Genomic DNA, 12,604 nt, shown 5'->3' with positions numbered 1-12,604 from the left:
GTGTGTGTGTGTGTGTGTGTGTGTGTGTGTGTGTGCTGGGAGAGTAAAAGGGGGAGAGGGGGACAAGAGAAGTTTCTCGGCCCTGTACGTGGTAGACACTCGATAAATATTTCTGAATGAATGAAGGCACTCTGTCGCCTCATAGAATGATACTGTTTTGATGTCTTCCTTCATTCAATGCCATCGATGGCTCACTCTTTATTGAAGAAGTCGTGTGACATCCAAAGAGTTCTAAGAGCCTTTTAACATTTTTTTTAATTGTAGCAACTTCTCTGGCCTCATCTTACTTTTTAGAAGCAGAAAATTGAGGTTTTCTCCAACTTAACCCCTCTCACAAAACACACACATGAGATCACACACATGCACATACATGTTCCCTGAAAAAACAAAACAGATGTGTTGCTAGAACATTCTGCATCCAGAACAGCTTGAAAGAGGCCCCTCAGCTAACTTCCCCTGTACTTGGGGAGTTACCCTCCCTCCTCATCTCTGTCTCTGAGCATCCTTGACTTCCTTCCAAGTGCACCCCAGGCCCCACCACTTACACGAGGCCTTCCCTGCTCCCCCAGTCATAAGCTTTCTTTTCCTCTCAAAATTACTTAGACTTGGGTTATGCTGATTTGTTTATATAGGTATGTGTTGTCCCCACCCCCACCCTACCCCGCTCCACAAGTTCCTTGAAAGCAGAATGGGTTTCATGTTTGTCTTTGCAAACCCAGTGCCTAGTGCAATGCTTAGCACACAGTGGGTGCTTAATGAAAGCATTAATTAATTGATTATTGATAATAAATTAATGTAAAATGAAAATAAAAATATTAATGAAATAATCAAATATTGGTAATGATTAGTTAATATAATTAATGAATGCAACAAGTGGGCTCATTGCAGACTCCCCCTCTTCCTGTCCTCAGGGATGCTCACATGTAAAAAGCTAAAGTTCAGCCCCAGACTCTGACTCCCATAGTTACCAGTGATCTCTCTTTTTTCTTTCTCTCTTTCTTTCTTGTCTTTTTTTTTTTCTCCTCCGGATCCCAAAGGTGGTTGCCCTTAGTAAGAGAAGCCAGGAGGCTGAGTCTGCCTTCCTGAGTGTCTACAAGCAATTAATTGAAGCACCAGGTAAGAAAAGCTGGGACCACTTAGTTGAATAATTAATGATGAGGAGGGAGTGTTAAGACTTTCAGACAGAGGTTACCTAGCAGCTGGAGCCTGGGAAGATTGACCTCTGTGATGTATTCTTGAGTGGTGCCTTGCTGTCCTACGGGGGAAGGTATCTGGGTACGCCACCTTTCCTGCTAGGTGGGCACACTTCTCATCAGAATGCTGCATTTCCCTTCTCCTTCTGGTTCATCAGAGGTTAACTGGGCAGTTGGCCAGGTTTCCCATATTCAGCAGCCCCTGGTCTAGGCATTTCTTGGCCCCCTGACCAAGTGAGAAGCCCCCTTGGAGAAAGGCTATTTTCCTGCCAAGGCCTGGTGCCTGATGATATTAAGATAAAGGCAACTCCCAGCCTTCTCTGCTGATGAACAGTGATAATGGACTTGGGTACAGACTCCAAAGGAAAGTGTCCACACTCTGTCCCTTCCTGCTACCCCGATGGCCCTTTCCCTGACTGACTGTCTATGCCAATCCTTCACTTCTCACCTCCAGTATCACTGCAAAATCAGCACAATGGAGCAGGCACATCTTGGGATGCGGATTTGAGTCGGGTTTGAATTGCGACTCTGCTACTTACTAGTCAAGGGACCAGTGGAAAATCGTTTTGTCTCTTAGCCTCAGTTTGCTTGCCTGTAAAATGAAGGGGTGCGGTGTAATAACCCCTACACTATTCACCGCTTCACGATGCTTGTAAGGAAAGTATTTGGAGCCTTTGAAACACTCAATAAATTTGAGGTGTCTTTATTATCAACATTCACTACCACCCCTCCGCTGCCATTCTCTAGCACTGATGGGCAAAAGTGCAGACTTAGGATGTCCCAGGACCGAGAAACCTGGTGGGATGATGGATTCTCATGTGGTCAAGAATGTCACTCCAATCCAAATGTTACTAATGGAAGGGAACTGTGACATAGGTAATCCAAAGCATTTATTAATCATCAATAGGCTAAGACAGAATTTTAGAGCTGGGAGTGACCTTAGAGCAAAGACTATCAGAGTTGGAAGGGCCTTAGAACATGGAATGTCAGAGCTGGGAGGCGCCTTAGAAATTATAGTTATGTTCAACGCCTTCATTTGGAGGAGACAGACCCAGAGAGAGGAAATGTCTTGCAAGGACACCTGGTTAATAATTGAAACAGACCCAGGATTCCAACCAAGATCTCCAGATTCATTTCTATTTGGTTTTCCAATGCATCCAATCATGCCTCACTCCCTCCCCCAACAGACTACTTTCTTACAAACCTTTTCTTAAGCTAATATTACAGAGACTGGCTGAGTTGGAGGCAGAGGGCACAGTTAGAAATGAATCTGGGTGGGCAGAGAGTCAAACTGGGCATCAGGAAAACCAGCCCAGGTACCCCCTTCTCACAAATACTGGCTGTGTGGCCTGGGCAAATGTCTTAGCATCACTGTGCCTCAGACAAACTAAACTGCAGAACAGCGGCTAATTTGCGTTCATGGAGAGAGTTTCTTCCTACGAATGAAATCCCCAGGTCCAGTGGACTATCCCTGACCCAGACCTTCTACCCTCCTTCCTGATCCTTCTCTAGGGAACAACTGCCCTAACGAGGCCGAGGAGTCTTGCTTCAGTCTGCTTGGTCCAACTGGGTCGCAATGGGTGGAAGTTAAAGAGAGGCTAATTTATGCCTTGACGTCAGGAAGAACTTCTGATGGTTAGCTCTGTCCCACAGGGGGATGGGCTGCCTCTGGGATTAATGGGGTTCCTTCTCATTGGAGATCTGTTCCCCAAAGCCCAGCTCCTTTGTCTCCAACTTTCTTGTCTTTGCACCCCATACCTACTTTAAAATCCCTAGCTTGCTCCCTCTTCTTCCTCAGAGGATCGTTTTTGTTGTGTTCACTTGTGTCCAACTCTTCCTGACCCTGTAGACTATAGCATGCCAATACCATCCATGGGGTTTTCATGGGAAGGATACTGGAATGGTTTGCCATTTCCTTCTCCAGTGGATTGAGGCAAACCGAGTTTCAACGACTTGCCCAGGGTCACAAAGCTAGTAAGCATCTGAGGTCAGATTTGAACTCGGGTCTTCCTGACTCCAGGCCTAGCACTCTATCCACTGAGCCATTTAGCTGCCTCCAGAGGGTCATAGATGTATTTATCTGTTTATATGTCCTATATGTCCTTCCCACCACCACTCCCAATAGAATATAGACTCCTGACTCTTGAGGGGCATTTCAGTGCCTGGCACATAGTAGACACTTCCTATAATGGTGGTGGGATTGGATTGGATAATCCAGTTGGGATACCAGTGGGGGATAGGGGAGAGCTAGTCAGGGCTATGGCTCTGGATGGTGTCCAGGGTTGGAACCCACCACCCAGATTGGCTCAGGGGGCCCAAGAATTCCCTTGATTAAGAGAAAAGTCCCATATTCCTGCCCTGCCATATTCCTGCCAACACCCCCCAACTAAAAAGGAAGGTCATTCCTAGCCTGATGTGGGTTTTGATTGCTTCATTTCCCAGCTCTCCTCGATAGGAGATAGGGGGAAGTCAGCCCCAGCTGTCAACAAGTCTGAGAATGAGCAGCCTGTAACTGATGGAGATGTACCCTACAAAAGGCTCCTTCAGGGCCTCTAATTCATTTTCGAGACATTTAAGAATAACAAAATGTTTTAATGATTTCTTAGGGGAATTAGGAAGACATATTTTTGTTCTCATTAAATTTTATCTGGAGATACAAAGAATCAAATGTCAGCTCACTTGCCAGTGTTCTGAGCATCTCAGCCCCAGCTCCCTCCCTTGGAAATAATATTCCGTTAGAATTCACCAGAACGCCCAAGCACTCACTCCCCTGTTTTTCTGTTTCTTGACAGGCAAATTATTTGTCGAAGGCTTTTTTTTTTTTTGGAAGCCCTGATTCAACATTTTTGTTTTGAATGGCTGCTGTCAACACAAATCTTTTGCCGAGAATGCTATATGGTCTGATTGCTCAGCAAGTATTTTGATAAGTGAGCTGGCTGTATGTCTGTAATTACGAAAGAAAATCGTAAATCTTTTTGATATTGTTCACACAGATGTGGCGTGAAGTAAAAAAAACAGAGCAGTAAAAACGTGTTAAAAGCATAATTAATGTCATTGTTGTCGAGGATGATTTGATTTAAACCTCATTCTGACTTCTGTATCGGTGACGGGCTGATTTCTTTATTGTGTTTGCCGAATCACTGGGTACCGGCCTGAGCTTAAAGGGAGCTAACTTGTTAACTGAGTGATTAGTTAAAATCAGGACAGCCAGTCCAGCGATGGCCTGGCGATGAGAGATGAGCCAGGGAGAGGACTGACATGGTGAGTTGGGTTTTTCTCTTCTTTTCTTTTTCCCTCTTTTTCTCTCTTTCACATTCTCTCTCTCACCTCCCTCCCATTCTTTCTTCCTTGCTTCTTTCTTTCCTGTTATAGGTTTGTGTTCCTTTCTTCCCTTCCTTCTTTTCTTTCTTTCCTTCGTTCCTTTCTTTTTCTTTCTTCCTTTCCGTCTTTCTCCTTTTTTCTCCTTTCTCTTAATTTTCTTTCTTTCTCTCCCTCTCTATTTTGTCTTTTTCTCTCCCTCTCTCTGTCTTCCTCTCTCATTCTTTCTCTTCCTCCCTCCCTCTTCTTCTATTCCTCTCTCCCTCTTTCTTTCATCTCCTTCTGTCTCTCCCTAATTCTTTCTCTTCCTCTCTCCTTCTTTTTCTATTCCTCTCTCTTTCATCTTTCTCTCTCTCCCTTTTTCTATTCCTCTTCCTCTTTCTCTCCCTCAGTCTTTCTCTTCCTTTCTCCCTCGTTTTTATTCCTCTCTCCCTCTTTCTTTCATCTTCCTCTTTCTCTTCCTCATTCTTTCACTTCCTCTCTCTTTTTCAATCTTCTGTCCCTTTTTTCTCTCTGTCTTTTCCTTTCTTTCATCTTCCTCTTTCTCTCTCATTCTTGCTCTTCTTTTCTCCCTTATTCTTTCTCTTCTTCTCTTTTCTCTCTCTTTCTTTTCTGAAACTGGACATTTTCAGGTTTTTATAGTGAGCCTTTCTATATTTATTGTAGAGAATGATCATTTATCCAAGCACTGGGTTTCAGGTTACCTAAATTCTGGGTTTGGCTTTTGCTGCCTTCTTTTAACATTGTCGTGGATGACACTTTGGCACATAGTAAGCATTATTTCTTGAATTGAACTAAAAGTGAGTGTTCAGCATCGAGCGTTGGGCTCACCAGACCAGTATGGCATCTAGATCATTAGCTCTGTCTGTGTGTATTTGCCCACACACGTGTGTGTGTGTGCATGCATGCATGTTTGTGTGGTATCCTATGTGTAATGTGTATATATAGCTACAAGACATAAACATCTATTGTGCTGTGCGTGGGTCTGTCTGTTTTTTACAGCTGAAGACTGCTGTCCAAAATAGGGAAGAACAATTAGTGAATTCATTCATGGGGGTCCTTTTATGCTTTCATTGACAAGGCTAATCATTTGTTCTGCTCTAATTAAGATGCACCACCTTCTTTTGAGCCATTAGGACACTCATTGGTAAATGAGATTATGTTTGAATTTCACAGGAGGGACCCAGGCCCCCGTCAACACTTTCTGGAACTGATATCTAGAGTTAAGATTCAGCAACTCAAAATACTTACTAAAGCTGAGACGTTATTATCGTTTGCAAAAGGAGCAGAAATAAGTAGTTGGCTAATTTGAGGATTGTCAAACTGTGCTTCTCTATCATATATGTTAGCCCGCAATATGTTACACAGTTAGTCCCCATGAAAACCCTAGTATTGGGGGATAATGAGAACCTGCATTATTGGCCTCTGGGGACACCTCGTACCTAATGAGGTAAATGTGACAATGGAATTGAAGTTTGGGAACCTGGGTTCAAATCCAGGCGCTGCCACTGGGTGACTTTGGGCATGTAACCTCTCTGTGCCTCAATTTCCTCAGCTGTGAAATAGGAATAACTTCAGTAGAGGAAATTCCTTTGTAAGCCATCAAATGCTATGGAGCTGTCAGCAATGATTATTGTTATTGTCACAGTGACCAAATGAGAGAGAAGGTTGGGCCCATAATTCAATTGCCCCTAGAAACTAGATAGAACCTGCCAGAAGTGGTGTCCATATGGACAAGGAAGAAACATTGGGGAAGAAAAACTATGCCATAGTCACAGTGTAAATGTCAGTTACAATACCTCTACAGTCATTTGTTGGAGGTGGAAAAAATTTTAACCAAAATGGAAACTACATTTTGGGAAAGCGGTGACGTACAGTAGAGAGAGCACTGATCTAGGAAAGAGAGGACCTAAGTTCAAATCCTGCCTCAGATACTTACTACCCATGCAATCTTAGGCAAATCATTTCCTTTCCCTGGATCTCAGTTTTCTCATCTATAAAATGGAGGTAATAATAGCACCCAGCACCCAGGGTTGTTGTGAGGAGAAAATGAGGTAATATTTTTAAAGTATTTTACAAATTTAAAGTGCTATATAAGCGTTAGCTATTATTATGATGATGATCTCCCTTTCAAAAAGAGACCACTAAATCTGTCTTTACCCTCCAGAGTTCTTGGTCAGGGAGCAGAGAATGGAAGGAGACTCAGTTTGGAGGCAAGTGCCACAAATGTAAAAGGAAGGTGGGATTAGGGAGCTCGGGAAGAAGACGTTTTGGAACATCGAGGCATGACTTGGGACAGTCAGTGCTCTGCCTACCAGCACACAGCATCATAGGGTCATATATTTAGAGCTAAAAGGTACCTTAGAGGTCATTGAGTCAAGGCCCCTTGTTTTACAGATAAGGAAACTGAGGCTCAGAGCAGTTAAATGACTTGCCTAGGGCCATACAGCTAATAAGGTTCAAACACGGGTCTTCCTGACTCCAAGTCAAGACTCTCTGCTCTTCATCACTCTGTATCATAGGCCCATATGGGGCCTCAGAGATGGGGGCATTCAGAGGTTCTGGTCCCCTTGGCCCTAAGCAGAGAGAAAAGGAGAGTCAGATCATCACTGAGTATTTATCTCTCAGCAGGCTGCAGCAACATGGGGAGTGCAGAGCTGAGTCACAGATGCAGGATGGGTGGAGGGAGGGCAGGGAGAAGGAAGAGAGGAGGGGGGAAGAGAGAAGGAGAACGAGGGAGAGAGGCAGGGGGAAAGGGGAAGGGAGAGAGAGACAGGGATGAGGAGGAGGGAAGACAGAGACAGAGAGAAACAGGGGGAGGGAGAGGGAAGGAAAGAAGGGAGAGAGAAGAGAAGGGGAGGGAGAGAGGGGGAAGAAGGAGGGAGGGAAGGGGGAGAGACAGAGAGCAAAAGAGAGAGAGAGAGTGCTGCATAGTAAAGCAAACACTCCTGCTTCCTATCAGTGCAGGAGCCCACAGTATCTAACCACAGGACCACAGAGCTGCTTCTGAACTCTTCTCTTCACTGTTATCCCACTTTGAACCAAAATGAGTTCCCCAGTGACCTTGCCTAGACACCCAGCATTTCTTGGGTTACATTGTCAAAAATCATCAGAAATGCCAATGTATTTATTACCTAGGAGGTGTAATACATTAACTGATAAGTTTCTCTAATCGTCCCAAAGGAAAGTTCAGGAACCTAATCAACCAATCAAGCATTTACTAGACACTTAAAATGTCCAGGCACTGGTGATATAAAGAAAAAGCAAAAATAGCCCCTGCCCTCAAGGAGTTTACATTCTAATCGGGAAAAATAGCATATGCGTCAGAACTTTGTAGTTGGAAGGAAACCTTAGAGGGAAAGATACTGACAGCTGGGGGCACTGGAGAAGTAGATCTTGAGCTGAGCCTTAAAGGAAGCCAGGTATTTTTAGAGTTAGAGATTGTAAGGGGGACAGCATTCCAGGTATGGATGAATACAGCCAGTGCAAAGTCATGGAGATGGGAGATGATGGAGTACGGTATGAAGAACTGTGAGTAATCCAGTATGGCTGAGACATGGAGCATGTGGAGGCAGTCGAATCTAAGACAACCAAAAACATAGGAAAGGGCCACCTGGTAAAGAGATTTAAACTCCAAACAGGGTTCTGTATTTGATCCTGGAGATAATAGGGAGCCATTGGAGTTTATTAGGCAGGAAAAAGACATAGTGAAAGCTGCACTTTAGGAAAATAACTGTGGTGGTCCTGTGAAGGATGGATTGGATTGGAGAGACACTTAGGGAATCAGAATAGGGAATTTTTCTAATAGACCCATGGCTCAAAAGTGTGCATGTGCCCAGGAAGGCTGTTACAGTGGGACATCTTGGAAACATTGGGCATATGAGGGATTGGGAGCACACGACCTAAACTGATATCAGGGATGTTCGGATGAGGTGACGTCGTCCTCTCCAAACTGAAATAGTTGGAAGATCTACCCTTGAGTGATCACTGAAGGGCCATGGGAGAAAAGAAAGAAAGGGAGGGAGGGAGGGGAAGAAAGGAAGGAGAGAGAAAAGAAAGAACAAAGAAAAGAGAGAAAGAGAAGGAAAAACAGAGAAAGAAAAGAAAGAAAAAAGAAAAAGAGAACAGAGGGAGAAAGGAAGGAAGGAAAGAAGAAAGGAAGAAAGAAAAGGAAAGGAAGGGGAGAGAGAGAGAAAAGAGAAAAAATAGAGAAAGAAAGAAAAGAAAGGAAAAAGAAAAGAGGGAGAAAGAAAAAGGAAGGAGAGAGAAGGAAAGGAAAGAAAAATGAAAGGAAGGAGAGAGAAAAAGAAATGAAAGAAGGAAGAAAAAAGAGAGAAGAAAGTAGGAGTAAAAAGAAAAAGAGATGAGAGAAAAGAAGGCAAAGAAGAGAGATGAGCACAAGGAAAAGAAAGAAGGGAGGAGGGAGAGAGAAAGGAAACGAAAGAAGAGAAGGAACAGCGAGCCCAACCGCCATGAGAAAGTTAAGGCGCCGGGATCCAAGTTGGACTGAGAAGTGGCTGTCAATACCCAATGCTCCCACCCACACAGACGCACACAGTCTGGCCCAGATGGTGGGAGGCTTCTGTCTCTGTAATATCTTGGAGGGGTTCACGCATAGCTCTGCATATATGTGTTTTTAAACAGCATCTCGGACGTCGTTTCTTTTCCTCCCGTTTCCCTAAAAAAAGCCCAACAAACCCCCGCCTGCCGCTTCCCCTCAGATGGACCCAGTAGGAGTGTTAAGAGGCCTCTCTCTTCCTCGATTCTCTGCAGATGCTAAAATAGATCTCTTTCTCCATCTGCACGTCCAATAGCATCAGCTAGTGGCTGAAGTTAGAATAGTTGCCTTAAATCGAGCTCCCGAGACAATACCTTTGGAAAGGCTTGTCTTACATTAAAATATTACAAATCCTTTGCCGGCTTCCTCAGGAGGTTCAGATCTACTGTAATCAAAATGAATTAGTCATTTGATTAAGTGGTTTTTATGCGTAAAGAACAGGTTAGGGGCTATCGTACAAAGACTGTTCCGTTTTCTCTTTCCTTTTTGTTTGGTTTTGTTATTTTCTCCTAACTATCAGGAGCCCAGCCAGGCATCTCCAACATCCTTGTTTGCTCGGCCCTCCGCGCTCAGCACATCAAAGGGCCTGTTATGTTCAAACGCTTCTGAATTTGGGTTTTGTTCTTCCTTTTTTCCTGGTGGATTTTCGGAGCGGGAGGAGGAGAGTGGTGATCTGGGAAGGCAGCCGACCTAATCTATGTATTGACATGGACCCGTTCAGCTCTGGGCTCCCAGGCCCTACCTGCCCATGCCCTGTTCTAAGCTGGGCTTTTCCTGAGAGCACGGCAGCTTTTTGAAATGAAGAGGGGAGATGAGGCAACAGCCAGTCACCAAATACTCATGTTTAGGAATCCCAGGATCTCTGAGCAGGAAGGGCCACTGAATCCTTATTGACCAGAGATTCCTCTCTGAAACATCCCAGACCAGGGGTCATCTACCTTCTGCCCAATGCCCTTCTATTATAGGGAGCTCACTATCAATCAATCATAGGACCATAAGATCACAGATGTACAGCTGGAAGGGACCTCAGGGGCAATCAGAAACATTTATAAAGCTCCTACTGTGTGTGGAGGGGGGGCAGGGAGCACAGTGGATACAGGGAGCCCTCTGGTAAAAACTGACTCTATGACCCTGGGTAAATCACTTAAAATAAATTAGCATTTTTTTAGTGAGGCAGTTGGGTTTAAGTGACTTGTCCAGGGTCACAATTAGTAAACGTCAAGTGTCTGATCTGAGACCAGATTTGAACTCAGGTTCTCCTGACTCTAGGGCTGGTGCTTTATCCACTACGCCACCTAGTTGCCCCTTTTGGATTTTGGGGGTTTTTTTTGGCAAGGCAGTGGGGTGAAATGACTTGTCCAGGGTCACACAGCTAGTAAGTGTCAAGTGTCTGAGGCCAAATTTGAACTCAGATCTTTCTGAATCCAGGGCCAGTGCTCTATTCACTATGCCATCTGGCTGCCCTTAAAATTAGCATTTATTAAGCACCTATTATGTGCCAATCACTGTGTTGAGCATTGAGAAACACAAAAACAGCAGTAATGACCTGCATTAATAGAGGGAATCCACTCATATAGGAGTTCCCTAAAGCATTAATTCCATCCCTATCCCTTCTATGTTTGAAGCAATGTTCTAGGTACTGTCAGTCAGTCAATAAGCATTTATTAAGTGCCTATTGTATACCAGGAACTGTGTTAAGCACTGGAGATACAAAGACAAAAACAGAACAGTCCTTGCCCTCAAAAGCTTAAATTCTATCTTGGGAGATGCCATATACATATAGAAATATGTCATTGTTCTGTCATGTTATACTCTTCGTGACCCCATTTGGGGTTTTCTTGACAAAGATACAGGAGTGGTTTGCCATTTTTTCCTTCTCCAGCTCATTTTACAGGTGAGGAAACTGAGGCTAACAGGGTTAAGTGACTTGATCAGGGTCACAACTAGTAAGTGTCTGAGGCCGGGTTTGAACTCATGGACGTGAGACTTTCTGACTCCACGCCTGGCGCTCTATGCACTGTGCCCCCTAGCTGTCCTATATATAATTACAGATCTACACAAAATAAAGGTAAGGTGATTTGGCTGGATGGTGGGGGGAGGTGAGGGAGCTAAGTGGGGCTCTATTCACTGAGGAAATCAGGAAAGGCTCTATTCTATAGCCTGGCACTACCTCCCAAGGCAGCTCCTTCCGCTGTTGACCAGCTCTGATTGTCAGGAAGTGTTTCCTTATACCCCAGGCATGGGGAAGGAGACTTTTGGGGGGCATCCGCCATGTAAGTGTAAACTGCTTTAAGGTGCTGGGTTCTAATCCTGCACCAAGAGTGGTTGCTCAGACGGCAAGGAGACTTCTGCTGACAGGAGTAGCCAGGGCTGCCACATGGGACCCAGACAAGACCGTTCCCCTTCCTCATCTCAGTCCAGCCAAGCCACAGATTCTTCTTGTTATCCAGACCAGGGCCCACGAGGGAGAGACAATGTACTATCATGCAAAGGGCTGGGTTCGAATCCTGACTTTGCTATTTCCTATCTGGGTGACCTCCGGCCAGTGCTGTTCACGTCTCCGGGCCTCAGCCTCCTCCTCTAGAAAACTGGGAGATGAGACTTGATGACTTCTTAAATCCTTTCCAGTTCTAAACCTGTGATCAATTCCATTGAACTTCACAAACATTTATAAAGCCCCTACTATATGCAAAGCAGAAGGAATCAGGGAGGATTGAAGAGAGGGCCAGCCTTGGAATCAGGAAGACCTAAATTCAGGTCCAAATTCTGGTACCTGCTGGTGTGTGACCCAGAGCAAAGTACTGAAATTCTCAGTGCCCCAGGCAACTTTAAAGACTTTTTCTTGGGGGAGAGGGGGAGCAAGGCAATCAGGGTTAAGTGACTTGTCCAGGGTCACACATCTAGTAAATGTCAAGTGTCTGAGGCCAGATTTGAACTCAGGTCCTCCTGACTCCAGGGCTGGTGTTCTATCCACTACACTTTAAAAACTTTAAATACAGATGTAATTTCAGTTTTCATCTGTAGAGGGAATTCCTTAAACAGATAAAGATCTGGGTCAAAACAATAATGATTGATGCTAATAATAATAATGTACTGGGCATTGATTAAGAGATAGAGACCAGACCTATGATTTCATTAATATGCAAAGCTCCCTTGACCAATGCAAGTTGGAACTTTCCTTGTCATTTACTATATTAAAAAGATGCCTAGAGCAGTGCTATCAGACACAAATAGAAATAGATCCCTGTAGGATACAGATTGACTTAGAAAACCATAAATTAGCTTTATCTGTGTCATACTGTGGGCAAGTAGGTGGCACAGGGATGGAGCACCAGGGCTGCAGTCACAAAGACTCATCTTCCTGAGTTCAGATCCGGCCTCAGACACTTACTAACTGGCTGACCCTGGACAAGTCACCTCACCCTGTTTGCCTCAGTTTCCTCATTTGTAACATGAGTTAGAGAAGGAAATGGTAAACCGTTCCAGTGTCTTTGCCAAGAAAACCCCAAATGGGGTCATGAAGAAGTCTCTTAGC

General features: G+C 44.4%; 1 protein-coding gene across 8 annotated transcripts in view; it reads left to right on the top strand.

The window, feature by feature from the left end:
* Positions 1-12,604, top strand: part of CUX2 (cut like homeobox 2) — a 377,819-nt gene that overhangs the window by 290,790 nt on the left and 74,425 nt on the right. For all 8 annotated transcript variants that reach the window (XM_027857392.1, XM_027857397.1, XM_027857393.1 and 5 more), the window contains one exon: positions 1,038-1,116. In XM_027857392.1, coding sequence (XP_027713193.1) covers positions 1,038-1,116 — 79 coding nt within the window. The remainder of the gene's footprint in view (positions 1-1,037; positions 1,117-12,604) is intronic.

Source organism: Vombatus ursinus, unplaced genomic scaffold, assembly GCF_900497805.2.
Source record: "Vombatus ursinus unplaced genomic scaffold, bare-nosed wombat genome assembly UNPS02012122.1, whole genome shotgun sequence".
NCBI classification, from domain to species: domain Eukaryota; kingdom Metazoa; phylum Chordata; class Mammalia; order Diprotodontia; family Vombatidae; genus Vombatus; species Vombatus ursinus.
The sequence above is the reverse complement of the archived record's forward strand: the minus strand, read 5'-3'. Positions and strand labels throughout refer to the sequence as shown.